Source organism: Schistocerca piceifrons, chromosome 2 (genome assembly GCF_021461385.2).
Source record: "Schistocerca piceifrons isolate TAMUIC-IGC-003096 chromosome 2, iqSchPice1.1, whole genome shotgun sequence".
NCBI lineage: Eukaryota > Metazoa > Arthropoda > Insecta > Orthoptera > Acrididae > Schistocerca > Schistocerca piceifrons.
The window spans coordinates 611,507,780-611,532,754 of record NC_060139.1 but is presented as its reverse complement, the minus strand read 5'-3'; the positions used below and the strand labels follow the sequence as shown (position 1 = coordinate 611,532,754).

Sequence of the window (24,975 nt, the reverse complement as noted above, 5' to 3'; positions counted from 1 at the left end):
ATTTATCGACATAAAAAAACCTACATTATGGACAGGTAGACAATTTAAGAAAATTCTTTATAGAACGAGCAGAAACTAGCAAAATACACAAAGCAATCACTCATATAAATACATCGGCTACACCACTGCAATTTCATAACCACTTCTACAACCCTCTAGATCACATAACATCAACAGATACGAAGAAAGTAAATTGGAAAAAGAAAACACTATATGGCAAGCACCCGTATCATCTAACACAGCCACACATCGATCAAGACGCATCCAACACATGGCTAAGAAAAGGCAATATATACAGTGAGACAGAAGGATTCATGATTGCAATACGGGATCAAACAATAAACACCAGATATTACAGCAAGCATATTATTAAAGATCCCAATACCACAACAGATAAATGCAGACTTTGCAAACAACAAATAGAAACAGTAGATCACATCACAAGCGGATGTACAATACTAGCAAATACTGAATACCCCAGAAGACATGACAATGTAGCAAAAATAATACATCAACAACTTGCCATACAACATAAACTAATAAAACAACACGTTCCCACATACAAGTATGCACCACAAAATGTACTGGAGAATGATGAATACAAATTATACTGGAACAGAACCATTATAACAGATAAAACAACACCACATAACAAACCTGACATCATACTCACCAATAAAAAGAAGAAATTAACACAACTAATCGAAATATCCATACCCAATACAACAAATATACAAAAGAAAACAGGAGAAAAAAATTGAAAAATACATCCAACAGGCTGAGGAAGTCAAGGACATGTGGCATCAGGATAAAGTTGACATTATACCAATTATACTATCAACTAAAGGAGTCGTACCACACAATATCCACCAGTACATCAATGCAATAAAGCTACATCCAAACTTATATGTACAACTACAGAAATCCGTAATTATTGACACATGTCCAATCACCCGAAAGTTCCTAAATGCAATGTAACAAATACCGTACATTTAAAAGGAAGTCATGCTTGATCAAGGTCCGCGTCACTTTCCATTTTTGACCAGACATAACATCTGAGAAAAGAAAGAAATAATAATAGTAACAGTAATCCGAACAGAATTAAGAATAGTTACTGTGTTACACAGGCTGATTATAATTAAACTTTCACTACTTGGGCCAGTGTAGACAGAAAATATGTATGAGTACCCAACTGTATAGTAATGACGCTCACTCAGACTGTACACAGCTGAATTTGCGTTGTTAGTAGTGTTAGTGTCATGACTAGCTGTTAGGATCCAGTGCTAGTATGGTTATGTAGGCTTGAAACACAAGTGTGCATTACAGTTGCAGACAGTCAACAAGGTTCTGGACAAGGTGAACAGGGCTTTACTTGTGAAGCTGTTTTGTCAAAACAGCAGCAATAGTACTGCTGCTCCTCACAAGTATCGGCGCAAAAGGAATACGGAGAGGCCTCCTTCCCCACTAGGGTTGAAGAACATTATTGGGGAGTTCAAATTAACGAATGATTTGGGAATTGCTCCTGGGAGAGACTGACTGTCAGTTGCAGCACAAGTTCTTGATCAAGTTATTGTTGCCATGGCTGAGAATATTGGATGCAATGTGCAATCTTCAAGGAGTGCGGGACCTTCACAATAGCTTAACATTCCGTGCTCCACTTTATTTCAGGCAGCAATTGGGCAATCACTAGTGTGGCTCCAGGCTGTTGTGGATGCAGGTGGTCACACTGAGCAAAATTTGTAATCTGCATCATAAGCATAATACACAATAAACAGATGTTACATTCTCATATGAAAATTGTGTTTCTTTCTATGGTTTATGCACTATTTCTCTTTTCGTATGGAAATTGTGTTTCTTTCTATGGTTTATGCACTATTTCCCTTTGGCCTGTCCTTCCAATGTTTCCACAAATTTTCATTGTCCGATGGTCACTCTTTCACATGGCGGCCATTTCAAGTGCTGAAAGCTTTATTATAACTCCCCTGTATTGAGAAATGTTTATTATCTATTCTTGCAGCACATTTTCAAGTGCAGTTTCGTAATTGAGAACGCGATGTGATCTGTACGAAGACATACTTTGAAGAGTGCTTTATTCTGACCATTGTGGATTTGATATTTTTGCTCATATGTTTATCAGATGGTTTGGGAATTTACATGCCACACAAAAGGCACTGCCATATATAAACACGTATCAAGAAATTAATAAGTGGCAAAGAACAGGCTTGCAACTGAATGTGGGAGCTACAAAGTAGTAATTAAGTTTGTCAATAGACAGTGTCAGCTTGTTGGTATCTGATGTGGAATTCTTTGCAGATTTCTGTCTGATGCTCCAGTAGTCCTAGGTCTCCATCCTGCTCTGATTTCAGCTTTTAATAATTTAAGGAAAGCTTAAAAAGTTCATGAAAGTTGCATCAGTGATTTTTCTGGATGTTGAAAGTGATAATGCTTTCCATTCAGAGCTTGCTGATTTGGAAACTGTTACTCCTAACAAGCTAAAGTTGCTTAAAACTATTTAGACTACTTTTGATTTCAGAGCATAGAGCATTGCTTCAAGAATTCATTCACAAAGTATCACTGTGATCTCAGTTGACTTATCTGTTCACAAAAACTAGTTTTAAACCAATTCTGGATTGACAAGGAAACTTTAGTTTTCCTTGTGAAAATGGCACTTATAGTAAATGCTGAAAACTTTCATTATTGTAGACATCCTGGAGGAACCAGGAACACATCCATAAGAATGGTCACAGTGAAACATCCTCTCACATATACCAAAAATTATTTTTGTTGAATTTGGATTTCACATTATTGAACTTCATTGATAAAGGTGTGTGCTTGGCTAGATCGTCATTTTTTATATAATTCAATGAGAAAATCATAACTGAATATGAACACTCAGTGGTTTAGTAGTGGGTCCTACAAACCAATCAAATGGAAGCTTGAGAAATCACCTCCTTTCATCAATCTTTAAAAATATATGGGAATTGAAAATAACAGGTGTCTGTTTTTGTTTATCAGGAGAAAGGAGAAAAAGATTGGTAAGATGTTCTCTTCCACACATATAAGAGATCAGAAAATGAGACATGGACATGGGATCTGGGATGGGAGGAACTATATCATGACGTGTGTTCAAAAGTACATTGCTACATTGTTAGTGGTGACAATGTTAGGAAAATGATTGATTGCTACCCACCACATAGTAGAGATGTTGAATCCGTGATAGGCACAACAAAAAGACTGTCAAACAAGTAAGCTTTTGGCCAAAAAGGCCTTTTTCTGAGTGAAACAAAACACACACACACACACACACACACACACACACACACACACACACACACACAGCTCGCACAGGCATGACCACTGCCTCTGGCTGCCCAGGCCAAACAGGGAGTAGCTGCGCATGATAGGGGTAAGGAAGAGGATGGTAAAGCACTGCTTGTGGGAGCATACAGGGACAAGGTGGAGAGAGGGTAGGGAAGTCAGGTGCAGTGATGGGGAGGGGGGGGGGGGGCAGCGGAAAAGGAGAGTAGTAAACCAACTGTGTATCAGTCCTTTCGAAAGGCCTCACCTTTTGCCCCACTCCCAAAATCAATCACGCAGGACTTGTTAAAAACCTCCCCTTTTCATCTCAGTCCCTAACAGTGCCCCCTTCCAGAAATCCAACAGGATCTCCAGTCTCTCCTCAGATCCTTAGGCCCATCCCAGAACCTCTCCCCAGAATCTCTCTCTCTCTCTCCCTCTCCCTCTCCCTCCCTCCCTCCCTCCCTCCCTCCCTCCCTCCCTCCCTCCCTCCCTCCCTCCCTCTCTCCCTCCCTCCCTCTCTCTCCCCCGTCCCTTCCTCATTTGTACCACTTCCCACACGCCAGTCTTCTACATGCTTCCTTAAAGTCCATAAACCCAACCACACAGCACACCCCATCAGGGATGGTTACTGTGCCCCCACTGAGAGAATCTGTGCTCTTGTATACCAACACCCTCAGTCTGTTATGCACAACCTACCCTTCTGTATAAAAAACACTTACTATTTCCTCCACCGACTCTCCACAGTTCCTGTTCATTTACCATACAGTGTCCTGCTCACCACTATTGGTGACATGTCCCTTTACACTAACATCCCTATCGCCTTCCCATCATTGAACACTACCTTTCCCAATGCCCGACAGATTCCAAACCTACAACCGACCTCATCCCTGGTCACCATGACCAACTATATCCCTACCCACAATTATGTCTCCTTTGAAGTATCACCAAGAAAAAAATTTGGTGTACGGCTTTGGGCATCTACATGGCACTGTCATATGCCAACCTGTTCATGGGCCATCTAGAGGAATCCTTCCTTAACCACCCAAAATCCAAAAAACCTCACCAGGTTCAGATTCATTGATGACATCTTCGTGATCTGGATTGAGTGAGGACACCCTGTCCATATTACTCCAGAACCTCAACTCTTTCTGTCATATTTGCTTCACCTGGTCCTCCACAACCCATCTAACTTCACCTTCCTCGATGCTAACTTGCAGCTCAAAGATGGCTACATCAGTACCTCTGCCCATATCATACCGCTCAACCAACAGCAGCAGTCCCACTTCGACAGCTGCCACCCATTCCGTACCAAGAAGTCTCTTCAATACAGCCTAGCCATCAGTGTCAGTCACATTTGTAGTGACAACCAGTGCATCTCGAAATATACCAAGGCCACATGCCATAATTACCCTCCCAATCTTGTACAGAAACAGCTCTTCTGTGCCTCATCTCCCCAGTCACCCCCCACCTCCTGAAGTCCCACCTCTGGCCAGAGAGGAGCATTCCCCTTGTGACTCAGTACCACCCTGGAATGGATAAACTGAATCACATTCTCCGCCAGGGTTTCGACTACCTCTCATTGTGCCCTAAAATGAGGAATGTCCTACCCACTGTCCTTCCTGCCCCTCCCACAGTGGTATTCTGCCACCCACTGAACTTATACAGTATCCTTGTCCATCCCTAGGCAACTCCTGCCCCCAACTCTTGCCTCATGGAGCATATCCTGTAATAGACCAGATGAAAGACTTGTCCCATATTTCCTGTCACCACCACCTACTCCAGGCCGGTCACAGGCATCACCAGTCCCATCAAAGGCAAGGCTACCTGTGAAACCAGTCATGTGATTACAAGTTAAGCTGCAGCCCCTGTGCCGCATTCTATGTGGGCATGAAGTCCAAAAAGCCGTCTGTCCACACGAATGGCCACTGATGAAGGTGGGAACTCTCCCTGCAATATATCCTGTGTTCCCATAACCGTCCTGGCCTCAACCTTCATTAATCTTTGTCCTTCACCCACCTAACCCCTTCCCTGTTACCACTATTCCACCAACGCACCCAGTCTGTTTACTTTTCTCCTTCTCCGCTGCCCCTCTCCACCCCCATCCCCTGCCCTCCGTCTGACTCTCTGATTGCACGTAACTGCCCTGCCATCTCTCCATCTTGTCCGTGTGAGCTCCCAAAAGCAGTGGTTTACAGTCCTACCACCCCTACCCTGTTATCCCTCCCCACCCCAGCCACCTCCCTACTCCCACCACCCAAACTGTTTCTCTCATCATGAGCAGTTGCTCGCCGTCTGGCCTCGAACCAGAGACAGTAGTCGTGTGTGCGTGAGCGCGGGCGCGCGCCTTTTTCGCCGAAAGCTTACTTGTTCGACAGGCTTTTTGTTGTGCCTATCTGTGACTCGATCATTTCCACTGTAACACGAGTAATAATCTATTCTTTTCATAATAACATTATGAAAAGGATAGTTCCTACTCACCGTATAGTAGAGATGCTCAGTCACAGAAAGGTACAACAAAAAGACTGTCAGAAAGTTAGCTATTGCCCAACAAGGCCTTTGTCAAAATAGATAATCTGTGCACACCCACCCACCCACCCACACCCACACACACACACACACACACACACACACACACACACACACACACATTGTTACATTCCATCCTGGATTATCCTCTTCATAATATTGTCATGATTCCATCCGGGTTTTTCCATTGTGTTATTTTGTTAGTTATAAGAAGATGCACTGTTCACTGCTGTCATTTCTGATGTTTCTGTGATTTTTCCATAAAAGAATAGCCTTTGATCCTACTACATGCACTTGCAGGGTGTATACGACCCGGGACAACCGGGAGATCTGGGAAAAACCCAGGAATTTTTTCATCCAGGAGAAAATCGAGAAAAATATTCATATTATTGAGGAAAAAGACCTTGTTTCACAAAGCACCTAACAACTAGCGCACGTTGGTCTATCGATTACTCACATGATTTTGAACGCGTCCCTGTTGGTTTTTGAACAAATTCTGAGTTGATTTCTCAAAGAATCGTAAGTTGATTTTTGAATGCGTGCATAGTTTACGTGATGTCTCTGCCATAGGAATCCCCGTCGGATCTAGAAATAAACTTTCCTGCAGGGAAAGGAGACCGGTCTATACAAGCAGAGTAGAATAAAGCCGAATGGGTGAATGCCAATCACTGTTTATGTGGTTGACTGGGTTTGCAAATGATCAGCGTTGTTATAACTACTAGCGAATTCCATAGATTCAGACTACCAGAATGGAAATAAATGACTAACAGGAATAACAGTCAACAAAGATTGTGTATTGTCTCCTCTGTGTATCCAAGAAAATGAAATTTTGACAGAAAATTTTTGGCCAGACTGCTACACTACTAAGGGCCATTAATACATTCCCCGGCTAGCAGCCGCTAAAGTTCTATTCTGGGAGTAGTGCGGAAAATGCGTTGTATGAACACGTAATAATGGCTAACCGGAGAATAAATGTGGGTTAACTAAACCGTTGATTGTGGCAGGGTTAGTGAAGTTAACCAGAGAATAAGTTTTGATAATGGCAGGAATAGTTACAGGATTAGTGATGACATGATTGTTTGTTAGAACATGGAAGGAGAAGAAACAGGGACTCTCACAAATCACAGAAGAATATAACGATTTCAAATTTATATTAAAATTTCGTACTACTATTTTTCGACCTCATGCTTCAGAAGCTAGAGAGTATGAATGAAATGTGAAACTATTTCCTAACATAAAACTTTTTGCTTTTAGTACGCTTAATAGGCATTTGATATTGGTACTTCGTGAATTATATTCCGTCGTGTTATAAAAATGACTATTTGTGCCAAAACAGTCTTGTTTATTTGGTGTGTGTAACAATTGCTGCAGTATTAGGCAGGCCTATTTCGTTTTATCTATAAGTGACAAAATACACGTAATCATATCGAGAAACCTCACCAGTCTTGGGTACTATTTGTATCAACAGCTTTTCTAGTATTAGACAACGACATTTTGTTTTTTCATGTAGCAAAACATTGACAAACATTGATGAGGTAATAGATTCTTTCCCAGAAAGGAAAGTACGCCATATAAAGCTGTGGCAAGATTAGAGAGAAAAAAAGGTAGGACTTAAAAGGATTGAAGAAATGTGTTCTACTGTCTTGCACGTCTCTTGTCTTTACTAGTTTTATGTATCCAATATTTAATTTTATGTCACACAAAACAGCACGTTATTAGCTAATAGGCAGTAAAGCCTGCAAATTTTCTGAAGAGTTCTTGTTCTGCCGGTTACAAATAATCCCATCCATTATTAATTGCGAGATTTTTTAAAAGAGGGGCATGATGTCAAACCAGCCGACTGGTTCCACTGGCATGAATATAGTTTGATGGCACCCATTAAAATATTACATGTTTGAATTCCACAGAACGAAATACAGAGATGTGCGATGGAAGAATGCTGTGTGAAGAGGTGTGGCACTGCACTTTGGCACACTTAAGACCAAATAAAATGTCTTACACGTGACCCGTGTTTACCTTAAGTGATTTTGCTGTTTCCTCTTCGTTTATTGCTCTCACGTAAAATGAAAACAAATCAGATTTCTGTGGCCGGGAGCTATCAAATGAATTAAAATACATTCACATAATTACGGAAGGCTAAAATATGTCATTAGTTTCAGATTTTATTTTGTTTCCACCTGTCTGACAGTCAAGTGTTACTCGCCTTGCAGAACAATGAAGTTACTTTTGTGGGTTTGTTAAATAAATCTTTTCTGCTGAGGCAGTCAATTTATTTGAACGAAGTGTTTAATTCCACACTATTGGCTAGTTTCAACTGTTCACTGCGTTTCAAGTTCACGATTTCATCTCCTAGCACGTGTGGCATTATGCCTTAATAAAGAACCAAACATGAGATAATACAGTACTGGTACTCCAAGAAAATTTCATCTCAATCTGGACACAAGAATGTGCACTTTAAGCAGAATGAAGCATTTTATTATGGTTCACAAAATTCCCATGCTCTTGGAGTATCCTCTAATGTTTTATTTCTTTTATGACATAATGTAAGATCTTTTAATGTTTTACACATTCGAATGTACAGGCTTCCTGCGTCACCGTAGTGGCGAAAGTGTGGCGACGCCTGTTATCTGGCGCTCTCTGGCAACTGCTGAAACGAATCTATTTCCAACAGGTCGCGGGAAAATATTCCGAATGGTTGTTTGGAAAGCATTACTTTCAAAGTAAATTTCTTTTTATGCAAGATGAACTCTGTGCGCGAATGTCCGATGAATTTTTTAAATCACAGAGTCTTTGACTCTCATTCAAAAATCAAATCTTTGACGACGACCATTTAGAATATTTTTGAGCCCAGAAGATAAGACATTTATGTCGTTGTCAAAAATTTTACTGGCACATTTGTGTGATGTATCTTAAAGTGTAACACGCACAAAAGAGATCAACATTATTTGTGAAACCTTAGCTTCTCTTGCAGCTTATTAATCTTAGAGACCAATATTATACGTAAAAACTTTTCTTTTCTTGTAGCAACACTATGTATATTAATTTAAACCGTTACCTTTTCCTATTGTATGTTCGCACTGCTTAACAGTGATGTTGCTGTTGGCTGACTACATCACGTGTCCTATGCTCTGAATATCTGCTGTAATCGGCTGGCGAGATTGCTTGACACGAGCTACGACTGGCTTACAAAAGCGCCTCACAATCTCGATTTCAATTCTTCGAAAAGTAACATGTGGTGTTTGGTGAAATTCAAATTTATACTTTCGTAATACAAAAATATGCAGTGTACATTGGACATCTTTCCAAAACATGCTTTTTCCCATGAGTTTTGTTTTCAAAAGTGCCGGGAAATTCTACACCGGTGTATAAAACCACAACCATTGAAAGGATTGATAAGTTTTACAGTTTTGAGGAAAAGTATGCTGTTATTTAACACGGAAAAAGTGTATTTTCATCCGGGAGAAAGTGTATTTTTAATGGGGAAATCCGGGAATATTTTTTCCTTGTCCACGTATACACCCTGATTTGAAATATTGACCATAAAATCCTTCAGTATCGTATATTGATTTGTTATGCCATTTACTGTAGTGTTTTTACTGAAATACTATAGCTCTTGTGCATTGTATGCAAACTTTTTTTTAGCAATTACGACATGATACATAATGTAGTAATTTTTTCCACTCATCACAAATAAAAGCTTTGTTCAAAAGTTATGTAATTCTCTGTTTTTCCATCAGTGTCTACTTATTGTATGAGCATAGTTTTTTCCTGGTATCACATTATCAGGACAGATGTTTCGTAAATGTTCTGCTAAAAGTCAGAAGTAACTTACACAGTTACACTGAACCATCAATTAGCGTCTGATGACACCACTTTTTTGGTTGAAAATCAAGAAAAAACTAGTTGCACTCTTTAAGACACTAAGAGATAGACATGTCAGTGCTGAATTGGAATAAAGTAAAGTTTGATGATTAGTGGGCTAGCCTCAAATGCGTAGGGGGGAGGGGAGGGGGTTGTTGGGTGCAGATAATAAATGGGCCCAAGATACAGTGTGGATGGGTTATGGATCGTGGAAGGGTATTCTCTGTCTGGGATACACTCAACAAATACCACATGATGTTGGTGTTGGTTTTGTGACTTCCCAAGTAAGCATCATCAGATCTCTTATTTAAGTGCTGCTACAGTGTGTTGGGTTAGTGATTATGCCCAAAAGCTAAGGGAAGGCAAAGCGTAACAAAAAGGCATGGGAGCTCTGTAAGGTTCTGGTAAGACACTGGACTCTTATTTGGGTGCACAGCAGTTCATGTCTATGTCCACTTATACAGATTTAAGTTTTCTGTGATTTTTGTAAATTGTATAAGGTGACTGCTAGGACGATTCCTTAGAGAGGCCACAGCAGTTCATGTCTATGTCCACTTATACAGATTTAAGTTTTCTGTGATTTTCGTAAATTGTATAAGGTGACTGCTAGGACGATTCCTTAGAGAGGCCACAACTGATTTCCTTCCCCATTCTGCATTTATGCTGGATCTCTAATGACCTCATGGTAGTCAGGATGTTAAACTTGGCTGGTTAAAGGGATATGTATGAAACACTTGAAAATGTTTGAAGTGTCAGGAATACCATGGAAACTAATCAGATTGTCTAGAATGTGCATTGTAGTGTGAAGGGACGGTTGAGGACAGGGAAACTGAATATTTGTGAAGACAGGACTGGAGTATGTTGAATCTGGTATTGGAGGAGACAGTAGAAGAACTGTGAGTATAGACAGTGAGGTGAAATTGTTAGATTTTGTGAAAAATATTTTTCTTATAGCAGAGTAGGAAGACGAACAAACAAGGACAGCTAGAGTGTTAATAGAGAGATACAAAATAGTAGGTTTGAAGATCAAAGAAAAGAAAATGGAGTTTATAGTAGTAGCAAAGGAGAAGATAGAGAAATAGCAGAGGTAACACTGGAGACACATAGCATGCTGTTCAAGAAGACTGGATCTTCAAATACCTGGGAAGAATTAATAATTAGAATAATAACATTGGGAAGGAAATGTGGAACCATATAAATTCTAGAGAAAGAAGCGTATTTGCAGTGAATGAACTATTTACCGGTAAACTGCTAACAAGAGTTTTGTAACTCTGAATTTACAAGACAGTTAATGTATGGGGCTGAAGCATGGATATTGTAGAAAAAGATGGAGAAGAAATTTATTAATTTTGAAAACAGTGTATTAACATTTTGGACAGTGTTTCAGCAAGGAGGTTTCAGAAGACGAAAAAACATTGAAATGAAACACTGTATGATGAGGTGCATGTGACAACGGTATTAAGAAACAGGAGAAATGAATTACCAGAACATTTACTGAAAAGGGAAGAAATGATGGTTAAAAAGAGTGCGAAAAGGAAACCCAGAAGGAAGGAGACACTTAGCTAGACAAAAGTTGAGGTGACAAGGATTAGTCAGATACGATCCGGACACCATGAGAGGTCACGGAATATGACCAGAAGTAGAAAAAAAAGGAAGAGGGTAAAGTTTGAGTTAGCGACCCAAATTCGGTTCCTGTGCTCATCTGGGTAAGAGACAGTTCTCAGGAATCAGATTGTACCAGTGAATGGAGGATGGATGCTTGTTAGATTGGAGCAGATAGTAAGTGCAAACAAATGAGTGAGTGGGGAGAACAAAGAAGAATTTTTTGTATTTAGAGTGGGGTTTTGAGCTTCCTGTTCATCCTATACACATTATTTTGGCTGCACATGCCAGGAGGTTGTTTAGGCATTATTATGCATAGTACCTGGCTCTCACACAACTAAGTTCATCATGGACAGTCAGGATTGATATGTAAGACACATCTTGTAACAAACTTGTATGGATAAAATTGAAATAGGTAATGCATGCACAACACTTGGTTGTATGAGAACTATCTCTGCTGCTGATAATTTTTCTCAGCTAACTATAAGTGTAGGAGATTATTTTTGCATGTATTCTGTTATTTTCAGCTGTTTCCTGAAGCTGAGGACTTTTCATGGTTGATTGAGGATTTCATTCGATTCATACGAAGGTCTGCTTTTTAAAGGTTTTTCTAAATTACACAAAGAAGAAGCTTTTTGCCCCCGTCATTTTATTGTTTCTTTAAATACTCACTTTTAAAATTTATACACTTAAACACACACAAGGCTAGTAAGACAGTAATTTGATGTTTTCTTCCATGAAATAATAAATTGTTCACACTGTGTGTGAAATGCGGCATAGTGATGACAAAAAGTGGTGCCATGTATTTGGTTGTTTGTCCTGATTTTTTTATGATCTATGGTAAAGAAATAGTTGTACATAATTCAGCATTAACTGTTCTGTCCTCTGAAGCAACAAGACCAGTGTAAACAAAAAAACAAATAATCTTTTTATTTTTATATGCTTCACGGTTTATCAGTCTGCAGCTTGTACAAATATAGGGTGTATCAGAAATGATGGTCAATATTCAGGGATATGACAGGGATGATGATTGGAAACAAAAAAGTCAAGTAAACGTGGCCTCTAAAACGCACACCTTAAGAGCTTTGAGGAATTCTTGATCTTTGATACTGTAAAACAAATCTCTTCTACTGCAAGCTCTGTATTTTCCATATTTTGGAAAGTGGTAGTATGAACCAAAACAAGAAATAAATGCCCAGTAAATGTGTGCTAAAATGCATACCTTAAAAGTTATGAGCACTTGTTCTGGACATTTTTTTCCTTGTTTTGGTCCATACTACCACTTCCTAAAATATGGAAATCAAAGAGCTCACAGTAGAAGACATTTGTTTCACAGTATTGAAAATCAAAAATTGCTCATAGCTCTTAAGGTATGTGTTTTAATGCCCTTGTTTACTTGACTTTTTGTTTTGAATGATCATTCCTGTCATATCCCTTAATGTTGACCATCACTTCTGAAACATCTGTATATCTGAGCTCCATCTCGTGCTATGATGATGTACACAAATTTCACATTTCCTTGGTCAAATTTTTTGAGTATTTCCTTACATCAGTTGGCACAAGCCTGTTTGAGCTTTCGGAAATTGTGAGGATTCTGGGTACAGATCGTTTCACAGCTAAATGCCATGGAAAACTGAATGTACTGCAATCTTTGGTATGTGTAAGTATGGCCCTGTCTCACAGTAAGTCACATATTAATCCTCTTCAATCATCAAAATGAATTTTCAGTATGCAGCAAAGTAAGTGCTAATCTGAAACATCCTGGCAGATTAAACAGATTACAACTGTGTGCCAGACTGGACATTGAACTTAGAACTTTTGCCTTTCATGGGCAGATGCTGTATCAGCTGACCCACTCTCACAACCTTACATTTGCTGGTACCCCATTTAGTACCTTCCAAGCTTCACGGGAATTCTCCTGCTTGTTTCACAAGAGTAGCACTCCTGGAAGAATGATATTGTTGAGACGTGGCTTACACCCAAACCTCGAGATGTCTGACACTCAGATTGGTACCAGACGTTTTGTGTTGATAGAGTATCAACCAAAACACCGATTTAATTCGCACTGTGTGCTATCAACCTGTAGAAGATGCGTAAGCAATAATTAGAAGTAACACTAAACCTAGCTTTAGCTTTGTTAGTTGAATGTAGCAAACCTATAAGAGTACATTTGTATAGATAGCCGTGATGTTATCTATACAAATATATGCTATAGCTTTGCTACATTCAACTAATGAAGCGAAAATGGATTGCCAAAAGAACATCGTTACAAACTTCGAAACATACTTTTACATACCAGAGAAATGTTCTCCCATATAATAATTTCATGCATAAACCATTAAAAAAGGTCTCCTCTTTAGTAGGTTTCGAACTCGGGATCTTCAGTCCATCAATTTGACGAGCTACTGACTCACCTGCCACTGTTCTTCATACTTACATCTCACAGATATGCTTTCCCTATAATCTGTAGTTCTAGTGTTACTTTTAATTACTGTTTACGCATCTTCTACTGGATTCAGCACACAGCATGAACTAAATTGGTGCTTTGGTTGATACTCTATCAACATACATTGTTTGGTACCGATCTGAGTGTCTGACACCAGGAGGTTTGGGTGCTAGCCTCAGCTTGGAGATTGTTTCCAGAATGAACGTTCACTCTGCAGCATATTGTGCACCGGTTCGAAACGTCCTGGCAGAATAAAATTATGTGGTGGACAAGAACTCGAATGAGGAACCTTTGCCTTTGCAATGTCTCTGCAACATCGTTTGTGTTGGGAGTGCTAGCCCACAAGGTATGCAGAAGAACTTCTGTGAAGGTCAGATGGTAGGAGATAAGATACTAGATACTAATGGAAGTCAGGCTATGAGGGCAGGCCGTGACTTGTGTTCAGATAGCTCAGTTGGTAGAACACTTGCCTGCGAAAGACAAAGATTCTAGAGTAAAGTCCCAATCTCACATACAATTCTAATCAGCCAGGAAGTTTATCTTCAATCATGTTGAGCACAGTATCAATATTTTTTTGAAACACTTGATTTTGGTCAACCTACATAAAGTTTATCGCTTACAGAAGAATGCCTACCAAGACATTTGACACTGGTGCTGAACACTTTTCTGAAGGTTATTGATAACTAAAAGTACAACAAAGCAATTTGAGGCATTGTTCTTGAGTTAGGTATTCACAGAAATCATGATAAACCAATGCAATGAAAACCTTTAGGTGGAATTTCCATTTTTGCCCCAATGATGGTTCTTTAAGCGCACTTTGGTGACAAACTACTTGGCCAGTTTATGAGCTGTTACTGTTTTAACAACACTAATAATATCACAGCTCAACAAGACTATCTAGCATTTGTTTGTAAAAAATTGGATGGCGATTGTGTTATATGCTGTACATTAGCAAATGTTGAGTCTCTTGTGAATTGTTTGATGGTCCATTGTAAATTCTGTGCACAGCACATACTGTTTCAAACTACAAAAACTGGTTGTTGAAGGAAGGTTCAGTTTTAGAAACAGAATTTGTGAATATGGTTTTCATTGTTTAGATTGCGAGAGGAAAACTTGATGAACCTTGTGCATTTTAGCAATTGTTGTTTTATCCTGCAAAGTATAGCTATTTTACGCAGTTGTCATTAACAAACTCTCTACTGTTAGCCAGTAGTTTTAACGTGCAACTTTTGGCACATGGAGAGGTGAGCCTGACTGGAAAGAATCCACTTCACAGATTAATTATGGGTGCTGGTGAGCCGGCCATCCTGAGTGTGGCTTTAGGTGGTTTCCCACATCCTACTATCAGGTGAATACCAGGCTGGTACCCATGCCCCATCTCAGATACAACTTACTCTAACAAACATTTCTAACATTCTTACACTTGCACATAGTATAAACTCTAGACACAGTCAGATGGGGGGGGGGGGGGGGGTGAACTAAGAGACTTGGATGTTGAGTCTCTTCACACCCTTAATCAGCTACTAACAGCAGTAGCTGGTGGAAAATACAATATTTTACCTGCAACTTTTTGTGAGACTTGAGTGCAAAATGTCATTGCTTTTATATTTAATTTCCTTGCAGTTAATTTGCTGCAATGGATAGGCTCACAGCCGATTGGAGGTAGCTGAGAAGAATTAGAGCTGCATTTGGACCAAAATATCTAATGGTATCAGGAGTTTAATACTGTTGACAGTGAAGTATGACAATGTTATGAAAAGGATTAAATGCTACTCACCTTGTAACATTGTAGCATAGATATTGAGTCGCAGATATGCAGAACATAAAGACTGTCAAACAAGTAAGCTTTCAACCAAAAAGACCTAAATCTGAATTGGACAACATACACACACACACATGCAAATGCAACTCACACACATACAACCACAGTCTCTCTCACCCCCTGCGGGTCCGGGGTAAGAATAGGCCCGAGGTATTCCTGCCTGTCGTAAGAGGCGACTAAAAGGAGTTTCAACCGTTTTGGCCTTCCATGTGATGGTCCCCCTTGGGGTTTGACCTCCATTTTTCAAAATTCTACAGAAGTACGAGCCTTTTGGGGAAGGACGCCTTACGTGGTGTACCACTGGTCCTCAGTGCACTAAGACCTTGGCACTCAGCATTGTACCGGCGTTGTAACCATACCCACTATTCCTCAAATTGGGCCTAAACGCCTGATGGGTTGTACAAGTTACGCCCATAGTGCGTCCCCATCTGCACCTACGATCATGATGGACTTTCCATGGCACCAGAAATCCAGCACGGTAGCCAGCCCGTTGTGGGTCGTCATGTACCCTCTAGGTTGTAGCCCCCTGACAACACAGGGATCGTACTGCCGATACCTGAGCTGCACCCTCCCCACGTCGGCCAAGGAGTAGATGCCCGTCTTCTTGGGGCATCAGGACTCCTGGCAACGGTCATCCTGCCAGGTGGCCCTTGCTGAGGCTGGGTGGCGCCCGTGGGGAGAGGCCCTGGTCGGAGTGGGTGGTATCGGGGCGGACGTTTTGCAGATGAAACGTCAACACGTATCAGGTCGCTCTGCGGCCGAGTCTTTCAAAAGGAAAGGTACTGTCTCTAGTTCTGGTTCTCCTGCCCTTTCCCCCTTGGCCACTCCCTGGGAGGAGGGACAGGCCCGCCGGCTCGGGGCGAAGTACTTCCCCCGCTATTTGGTCCGTTCTCGAACCGATGGGGGGACGTTCGCCACCTCCAAGCCCATGTTCTTTGTTCAGCACATTGAGGACATCTTCGGGGAAATCGAGGCTCTCAGTAAGATGCGTTCGGGGTCCGTTCTTATAAAGACCACCTCCGCCACACAGTCGGCGACGCTCCAGGCATGCGACCGCCTAGGGGATATCCCAGTGTCCATTGTCCCGCATCTGGCACTAAATAGGACGCAGGGGGTTATTTTCCATCGGGACCTCCTGCTGCAATCTGATGAGGAGCTCAGGGCCAACCTGGAGCGCCGAGGCGTGCATTTCGTCCGGCGAGTCCAGCGCGGCCCCAAAGACCGTCGCATCGACACCGGGGCCTTTATCCTCGCCTTCGAGGGGGACGTTCTCCCGGAGAAAGTAAAGGTGATGTGCTACCGGTGCGACGTGCGACCTTACATCCCGCCTCCTATGCGCTGTTTTCGGTGTTTGCGCTTTGGGCACATGTCGTTACGGTGTGAGGCTGAGCCCCTTTGTGGCGATTGTGGACGTCCTCTTCGTGAGGAACATACATGCACCCTACCACCTCGGTGCGTTAATTGTCCTGGCATCCACTCGCCTAGATCCTCAGACTGCCCCGCATATCAGAAGGAGAAGAAGATACAAGAACTCAAAACTTTGGATCGTCTCTCTTATTCTGAGGCCAGAAAGAAGTATGACCGCCTTCATCCTGTGCCGTTGACCACTTCGTTTGCCTCAGTTGTGTCCACTCCTTCCGCGGTATCCTCACCCCTATCCTGTCCCCCCTCCGCCTCCTCCCCCCATCCGGGGTCTCTGCCTCCGCCTCCCAAATCCCCCTCCTCCCCCGTGGCCCCCGCCCCCTCTGCCCCAGGGGCCACCCTTCCTCTTCCTCCTCATCCCCCCTTGCCGCCTGAGAAGCGATCCTCTTCTCAGGCGTCCATCGGGGAAATGTTCCGGACCCCAGCTTCCGAGGTCCGGCATTCCGAAACGGACCCTGCGCGTGAGGACCTTCTTCGGGTCCAGCCCCACCATCCCTGTGCCTCCTCGGACTTCCAAGAAGGCCTCCAAGAAGAAGTCTCTATCCCCCTCTCCACCCCGGCGCGTTTCGTCTGACGCTCCATCTGTGAGTCGCTGCTCCCGGCCGTCCTCAGTTTTGCCGGGACACTCTGCTGCCAGGCGCTCAGCTGGCCTCTCGTCGGCAAATGATGGCTGCCCCTCCTACACCACCAGGGACAGCGGCCGCAGCTGGCGACGACTCGATGGAACAGGATCCGCCTCCCGCCGGTTGTAGCGTTGTTCCCTCGAAACCTGGCCCTCTGCGGCCGTCGAGGTGACCAGCTCTTCCCCCGTCTCGTTCCCCCTCTTTTTTGACTAGCGATGGCCTTGTTACATGGGAACATAAGAGGTATTCGATCTAATCGGGAGGAATTACAACTGCTCTTCCGCCTGCACTGTCCGCTCGTCCTTGGTCTCCAGGAAACCAAGTTGCGCCCGACTGACCGTATTGCCTTTACCCACTATACCTCGGAGCGGTATGACCTCACCCCTGTGGACGGTATCCCAGCTCATGGTGGGGTCATGTTGCTCGTTCAGGACGATGTCTATTATCATCCCATCCCATTGACCACCCCACTCCAAGCAATAGCTGTCCGTATTACTCTTTCTGCTTTTACTTTTTCAGTTTGTACCGTCTACACTCCATCGTCATCCACTGTTAGTCGGGCTGACATGATGCACCTGATTGTTCAGCTTCCCCCGCCGTTTTTATTGTTTGGCGACTTCAGTGCCCATCATCCTCTTTGGGGCTCTCCTGCATCCTGTCAAAGAGGCTCACTTTTGGCGGATGTCTTCAACCATCTCAATCTTGTCTGCCTCAATACTGGCGCCCCGACTTTCCTCTCGGACTCTACTCATACCTACTCCCACTTGGACCTCTCGATCTGTTCTACCACTCTTGCCCGTCGGTTCGAGTGGTATGTCCTTTCTGACACCTATCCGAGCGACCACTTCCCCTGTGTCGTTCGTCTCCTGCACCACACCCCATCCCCACGTCCTTCGAGCTGGGACATACCGAAAGCTGACTGGGGACTTTACTCCTCCCTGGCGACCTTCCCGGACCACATTTTCTCAGTTGTGACAGTCAGGTCGAATACCTCACGGCTGTTATCATCAATGCTGCCGAACGTTCCATTCCTCGTACTACCTCTTCTTCACGTCGCGTTTCCGTCCCCTGGTGGAACGAGGCTTGTAGAGACTCTATCTGTGCTCGACGACGTGCTTTAAGCACCTTTCGCCGCCATCCTACGTTGGCGAATTGTATTGGATACAAACGACTCTGAGCGCAATGCCGTAGAGTCATCGAAGACAGCAAAAAAGCTTGTTGGGCCTCTTTCACCAGCTCCTTTAACAGTTTTACTCCCTCTTCTGTCATATGGGGTGGCCTGCGCCAGCTGTCGGGCATTAAGGCCCACTCCTCGGTACCTGGCCTGACCTCAGGTAATGAGGTCCTCGTTGATCCTGTGGCTGTCTCCAACGCCTTCGGCCGGTTTTTCGTGGAGGTTTCATCTGGACCGAAGGTCAGGTCCCCATGCGTTGGCGTGACGCCGTCGTTGTTCCTATACCCAAACCCGGGAAGGATAGACACCTTCCTTATAGTTACCGCCCCATTTCTCTTACAAGCTGTGTCTGTAAGGTGATGGAGTGCATGGTTCATGCTCTGTTAGTTTGGATTCTTGAATCTCGACGGCTACTTACCAATGTCGTCGCCGCCGCTCTGCTGTTGACCACCTTGTGACCTTGTCGACATTAATCATGAACAACTTTTTGCGAAGGCGCCAAACGGTAGCCGTGTTCTTTGATTTGGAGAAGGCTTATGATACCTGTTGGAGAGGAGGTATCCTCCGCACTATGCACAGGTGGGGCCTACGCGGTCGCCTGCCCCTTTTTATTGATTCCTTTTTAACGGATCGAAAGTTTAGGGTACGTGTGGGTTCCGTATTGTCCGACGTCTTCCTCCAGGAGAACGGAGTGCCTCAGGACTCCGTCTTGAGCATAGCCCTTTTTGCCATCGCGATCAATTCAATTATGGATTGCATTCCACCTAAGGTCTCAGGCTCTCTCTTTGTCGATGACTTCGTGATCTACTGCAGTGCCCAGAGAACATGCCTCCTGGAGTGCTGCCTTCAGCGTTGTCTAGACAGCCTATACTCATGGAGCGTGGCAAATGGCTTCCGGTTCTCTGAAGAGAAGACGGTTTGTATCAACTTTTGGCGATATAAAGCGTTCCTTCCGCCATCCTTACATCTCGGTCCCGTTGTTCTCCCATTCGTGGAAACAACTAAGTTTCTAGGGCTCACGTTGGACAGGAAACTGTGTTGGTCTCCGCATGTCTCTTATTTGGCGGCCCGTTGTACACGTTCCCTTAATGTCCTCAGAGTTCTTAGTGGTTCATCTTGGGGAGCGGATCGCACTGCCCTGCTTCGCTTGTATCGGTCCATAGTCCAATTGAAGCTGGATTATGGGAGCTTCGTCTACTCGTCTGCTCGGCCATCCCTCTTACGCCGTCTCAACTCCATCCACCATCGGGGGTTATGTCTTGCGACCGGAGCCTTCTACACTAGTCCTGTCGAGAGTCTTTATGCTGAAGCTGCCGAATTACCACTGACCTACCGGCGCGACGTACTGCTGTGTCGGTATGCCTGCGGGCTGTTGTCTATGCCCAACCACCCCTCTTACCAGTCCTTCTGCGCTGACACTCTCGACCATCAGTACGGGTTGTATGTGTCTGCCCTGCTGCCCCCTGGAGTCCGCTTCCGTCGCCTGCTTCGACAATTGGATTTTGCCCTCCCTACCACCTTCAGAGAAGGTGAGAGCCCGACACCACCTTGGCTCCAGGCTCTGGTTCATATTTATCTCGACCTCAGCTCACTCCCGAAGGAGGGTACTCCGGCTGCAGTGTATTGCTCATGGTTTGTTGAACTTCGTGCTCGACTTGCCGGTCACACCTTTATTTACACCGATGGCTCCAAAACTGATGATGGTGTCGGCTGTGCCTTTGTCGTTGGGGCCGCCACCTTTAAATACCGGCTCCTCGACCAATGTTCCAGCTTGACGGCCGAGCTTTTTGCTCTCCATCAGGCCGTTCAGTATGCCCGCCGCCACCGCCATTCATCGTATGTACTCTGCTCTGACTCACTCAGTGCTCTTCAGAGCCTTGGAGCTCCCTATCCGGTCCATCCCTTGGTTCAACGGATACAGCAGTCCCTCCATTCTTTCGCTGATAAAGGTTCTCCTGTCAGCTTTCTGTGGGTTCCCGGACATGTAGGAGTGCCTGGGAATGAGGCTGCGGATGCTGCAGCCAAGGCTGCAGTCCTCCTGTCTCGGCCAGCCTCCCATTGTGTCCCGTCATCTGACGTTCGTGGGGATGTTTGTAAGAGGCTTGTGTCGTTGTGGTGGGATGCTTGGTCATCCCCCCCAAGGAAACAAGCTCCGGGCAGTAAAACCGCTCCCAACTGCTTGGACAACCGCCTCCCGACCATCTCGGCGAGAGGAGGTCCTTCTGACCAGGTTGCAGATTGGGCATTGCCGGTTTAGCCACCGCTACCTGCTCTCCGGTAACCCAGCCCCGCAGTGCCCTTGTGGTCAGGCATTAACAGTGCGCCATGTTTTATTGTCGTGTCCCCGCTTTAGTCAATGTCGTGTTGTCCTGTCCCTGCCATCTACTTTACCGGATATTTTAGCTGATGACGCTCGAGCAGCTGCTCGTGTTCTGCGTTTTATAACTTTGACTGGCTTGTCCAAAGACATCTAACCTTTTTACTTATTTTATCTGCATCTTTGTCAGGTCTTTCTGGTGTCCCCCCCTCCCCTTGAGTTTTACTAGATTCCATGTGCTCTAACAACAGTGGCTGGGCGCTAATGACCTCAGTAGTTGAGCGCCCTTAAACCCCACCAAAAAAAAAAAAGCACAGCCTCTGGCTGCTGAGACTGGACTGACAGGTTGACAACATACTCATACACACACATGAAAATGCAACTTGTGCACACATGACCACAGCCTCTGGCTGCTGAGGCCAGACTGGCAGGTCTGTTTTACTCGCAGAAATTAAAGCTGTCCTCTTAGGTTCCTGCCTATCCACACACTTAGCTGCAACAATTTAAGCTGTTCTCTTAGGTTCGTGCCTAACCACACCCTTGGAAATTGCTGTACATTTGACGGGTCATATGAGTTGCAACAGTTTACGCTGTTGTCTTAGGTTCCTGCCTAACCAGACAATCTGAAATTGCCACATATGCCAAAGTAAACAACCAAATATTTATTTCATCCTTCATTCTCTAATCAGACAGAAATGTTAAATAACATTGAATATTGCACAACGTGCTTGTGTGACATTCATAAGAAAGCCTGGCAGTCTGTTAACAATACGACAATAAAAAGTTAGAATATAGTGTCTCTTGAAGGCATTGACATTTTATTAACTGATATCTAATTATAAGGGTGACATGTTAATGGCACATTTTCAGTGTGCTGTTGCCTTGAAACAACATACTGCAAGTTATAATTCAAGACAGCTAATTATGGCAAAATGAAAATGGCACCTGCCACATCGATTGTTGATATTGCATGGGATATCGGAATGACCTTACTTTTGCAGAAAGTCTTGCGAGACAAGTGTTACCCTTGCTGATGTCATTATTCAACCTCATGACCGAGTGAGGTGATGATGTCCAGCCATCCAGAGATAGGTTTTCCACCATTTCCTAAAATCACTCTAGGCAAATGTTGGAACAGTTCCTTTGAAAGGGCACGGCCAAATTCCTTCCCCATCCTTGACATAATTTGAGCTTGTGCGCAATCTTTTTATGACCTCGATGTTGACGGGACATTAAACCCATCTTCTTTCCTTCCTTCAGTGTGAAGCCCAGAAGTTGTCAAAAACACTTTTAAGGAACTTAGTCTCCTTTGTATTAAAAAAGAAGTTATAACAGTGAAGCATTGATATTGCTTGAAGTACAAAAATTTGCTTTTATTTATTTGTAATTGCTATATTATTGGAGTATATTCATATTCCCACAGATCTAGTAGGACTACAGGGTGAGCACTAAGAACTTTATATTTTCAAAATTTCGTACAAACTGTTCTAAGACCTTGTGCAACGTGTTACTTGTGATGGACTCTACCGCAATTGCGATTTCCTGCCATAACTGTGGCAAGGATTGGATTGTGGCCATCTGCATCACATGTTGAGCCATATCCCAGGCAGATGTGTGTTTAGGTGTTATGTGTGGAAATGAGGATGTGCACCATCTTGTTGGAAGATGAAGTTATTGAAATCTTCTTGCAATTGAGGCAAATGCCACAAGGAAGCATGTGAAGTAGAAAATACCTGTGGCAGTTTTCTCCATGAAAAAGGAGCTGTAAATCTTCTCCCTCAGCATTGTGTAGAGTTGATCTTTGGCAAATCTCCTCTTGTACCGAGGAGAAATGAGTTTTCTGTTCCCCAAAAATTAACATTGGGCTGATTAACTTTACCAGTAGTGTGTGAAACGTTGCTTCATCACTAAAAATTTTATCTTTTTTGTGTCATCATTGTCTATTCTTGCCTACATCTTGGTGCAGAAGTCAGATTGTGCCGCATAATCTCCTGCAGTATGTGGACCATCTGCAGTCTGTATGGTTGGCTTTTTAAAATGATTGTTTGTGGGATCTGAAGTTCACGACTTAGTGGGCATTTTGATTTCTGTGGTGTTTGCTGGATTACTGCTCAACCATGATCAGTATTTTGCTGCAACACATGAGGCCAACCATGACTTTTGCCTGTTTAAATGCAGCCTTTGGTCTTCAAACTGTTTGTACCAGGCAAAAAGGAGACTTTGCTGGTGGCTTCTGGTGGAAGTGTGAGAGAAATGCTCACTGAACAGCAGTTACTGACTCATTTTTGCTATCTAAAGGACACACTAGCTCTTCTGTTGTGGTGTAGTTGCCACTTTGTTCACTAGCACACACTGGTGGTAACAGCTTGCAACAAAAGAATTGTGCCCATACATAAAAGAAACTTCCAGATATAGTCTATTAACAGGTGTAGGTGTGAGGCTAATACTTTGTACTGGTTCGTTTGCATGAATTTTGAAAGTTAAAAGTTTTTCTCAATATGAATACAGATGGTAAATAGGTATATTTGTAAATAGGAAAATTTTGTGGATCAGTTATACATTATGATAGTCTTTCTGGTTTTTCCCTTTAGAAACTTTGTTTTGTGTATGTACCTGTAATGTTTTTTTTTGTGTTCTTGTGGCCTCTGATGTGTGTGAGCATTTCTGAATTTACCTGTTGTAGACAAATACGCATTAACCAGATTGATCTCCCCCCCCCCCCCCCCCCCGGTCCTCCCCCCCTCCTCTCTCTCTCACCCCCCTCCTCTCTCTCTCACCCCCCTCCTCTCTCTCTCACCCCCCTCCTCTCTCTCTCACCCCCCTCCTCTCTCTCTCTCTCTCTCTCTCTCTCTCTCTCTCTGTGTGTGTGTGTGTGTGTGTGTGTGTGTGTGTGTGTGTGTGTGTGTGTGTAAAGACAATGACATTCTTTAATCAAATATTTCTAAATAATTATAGGAATCTGAGAAACGACAGGAAGAAGAGAGAATAAGAATGGAGAACATTTTGAGTGGAAACCCATTGCTGAATTACTCCGCACAGATGCAGAAGGCAGATTTGAAGGTGATTAAGACATGCTGTATCATTGTCACATGTATGGAGGTTCCTATGAAAAGTGCATTTGTTAATTTGTTCTTCTTTCCAGGTCAAGAGACGTTGGGATGATGATGTTGTATTCAAGAACTGTGCCCGTTCTGAACCAGAGAAGAAGAAAGATCAATTTATCAATGATTCATTGCGTTCAGAGTTCCATAGAAAATTCATGGAGAAATATGTGAAGTGACTGTTTCTCTGTTTGCCTCTGAATGTGGGATTACAGAAATGCAGTTTTGGTTTCTGCACAGTTGTGAAAGACAAATTTTGAAAGTACCTCTTGAATCAATGTGCAAAGGTGTTGTTGCAGTGGGACAACGAGTGGTTAACTTGAGAAGACCTGCAAATCCATTAATGTTTAATTATAGTCTCAGTTTGTAAAAGTAAATGTGACTCGCATAGGAGGGAGCTACTACTTGGTTATAAAGAAATTAGAAAGTTATATAAAATAATGAATCAAATGAGCTTAAATACAGCCATTTTTGTGTGATACATGAAACCATATAGTGTTTTACTGTTTGATAATTCTTTACTATTTTGTGATGCCAAATATTGCAATGAGTATTTATTTCTAAGTAGACAAATGGTGTAATTATTTGCAGACTGTCGTTTATAGTGCAAGTGTCTAATAAATTATTTCTGATACATTTAGACCATTATCAAGCCTTTTTATGTCACTAGTTACTGATGACAGAAATAACAACTAGTCACTGTACATATTTTTTAATGAGTCAGAATATGTTCACATCATTGTCTGAAATGTATTATGAATGATTAAATCTGTGGCAAGCA

The 24,975-nt window shown here is 43.1% G+C and overlaps 1 protein-coding gene across 1 annotated transcript in view; it reads left to right on the top strand.

The window, feature by feature from the left end:
* LOC124776488 (protein CWC15 homolog) overlaps window positions 1-24,975 on the top strand; it is a 36,221-nt gene extending 11,246 nt beyond the window's left edge. Inside the window, exons 4-5 of the mRNA XM_047251504.1 lie at window positions 24,049-24,153; window positions 24,236-24,975. Coding sequence (XP_047107460.1) covers window positions 24,049-24,153; window positions 24,236-24,373 — 243 coding nt within the window. The 3' untranslated portion in view covers window positions 24,374-24,975. The remainder of the gene's footprint in view (window positions 1-24,048; window positions 24,154-24,235) is intronic.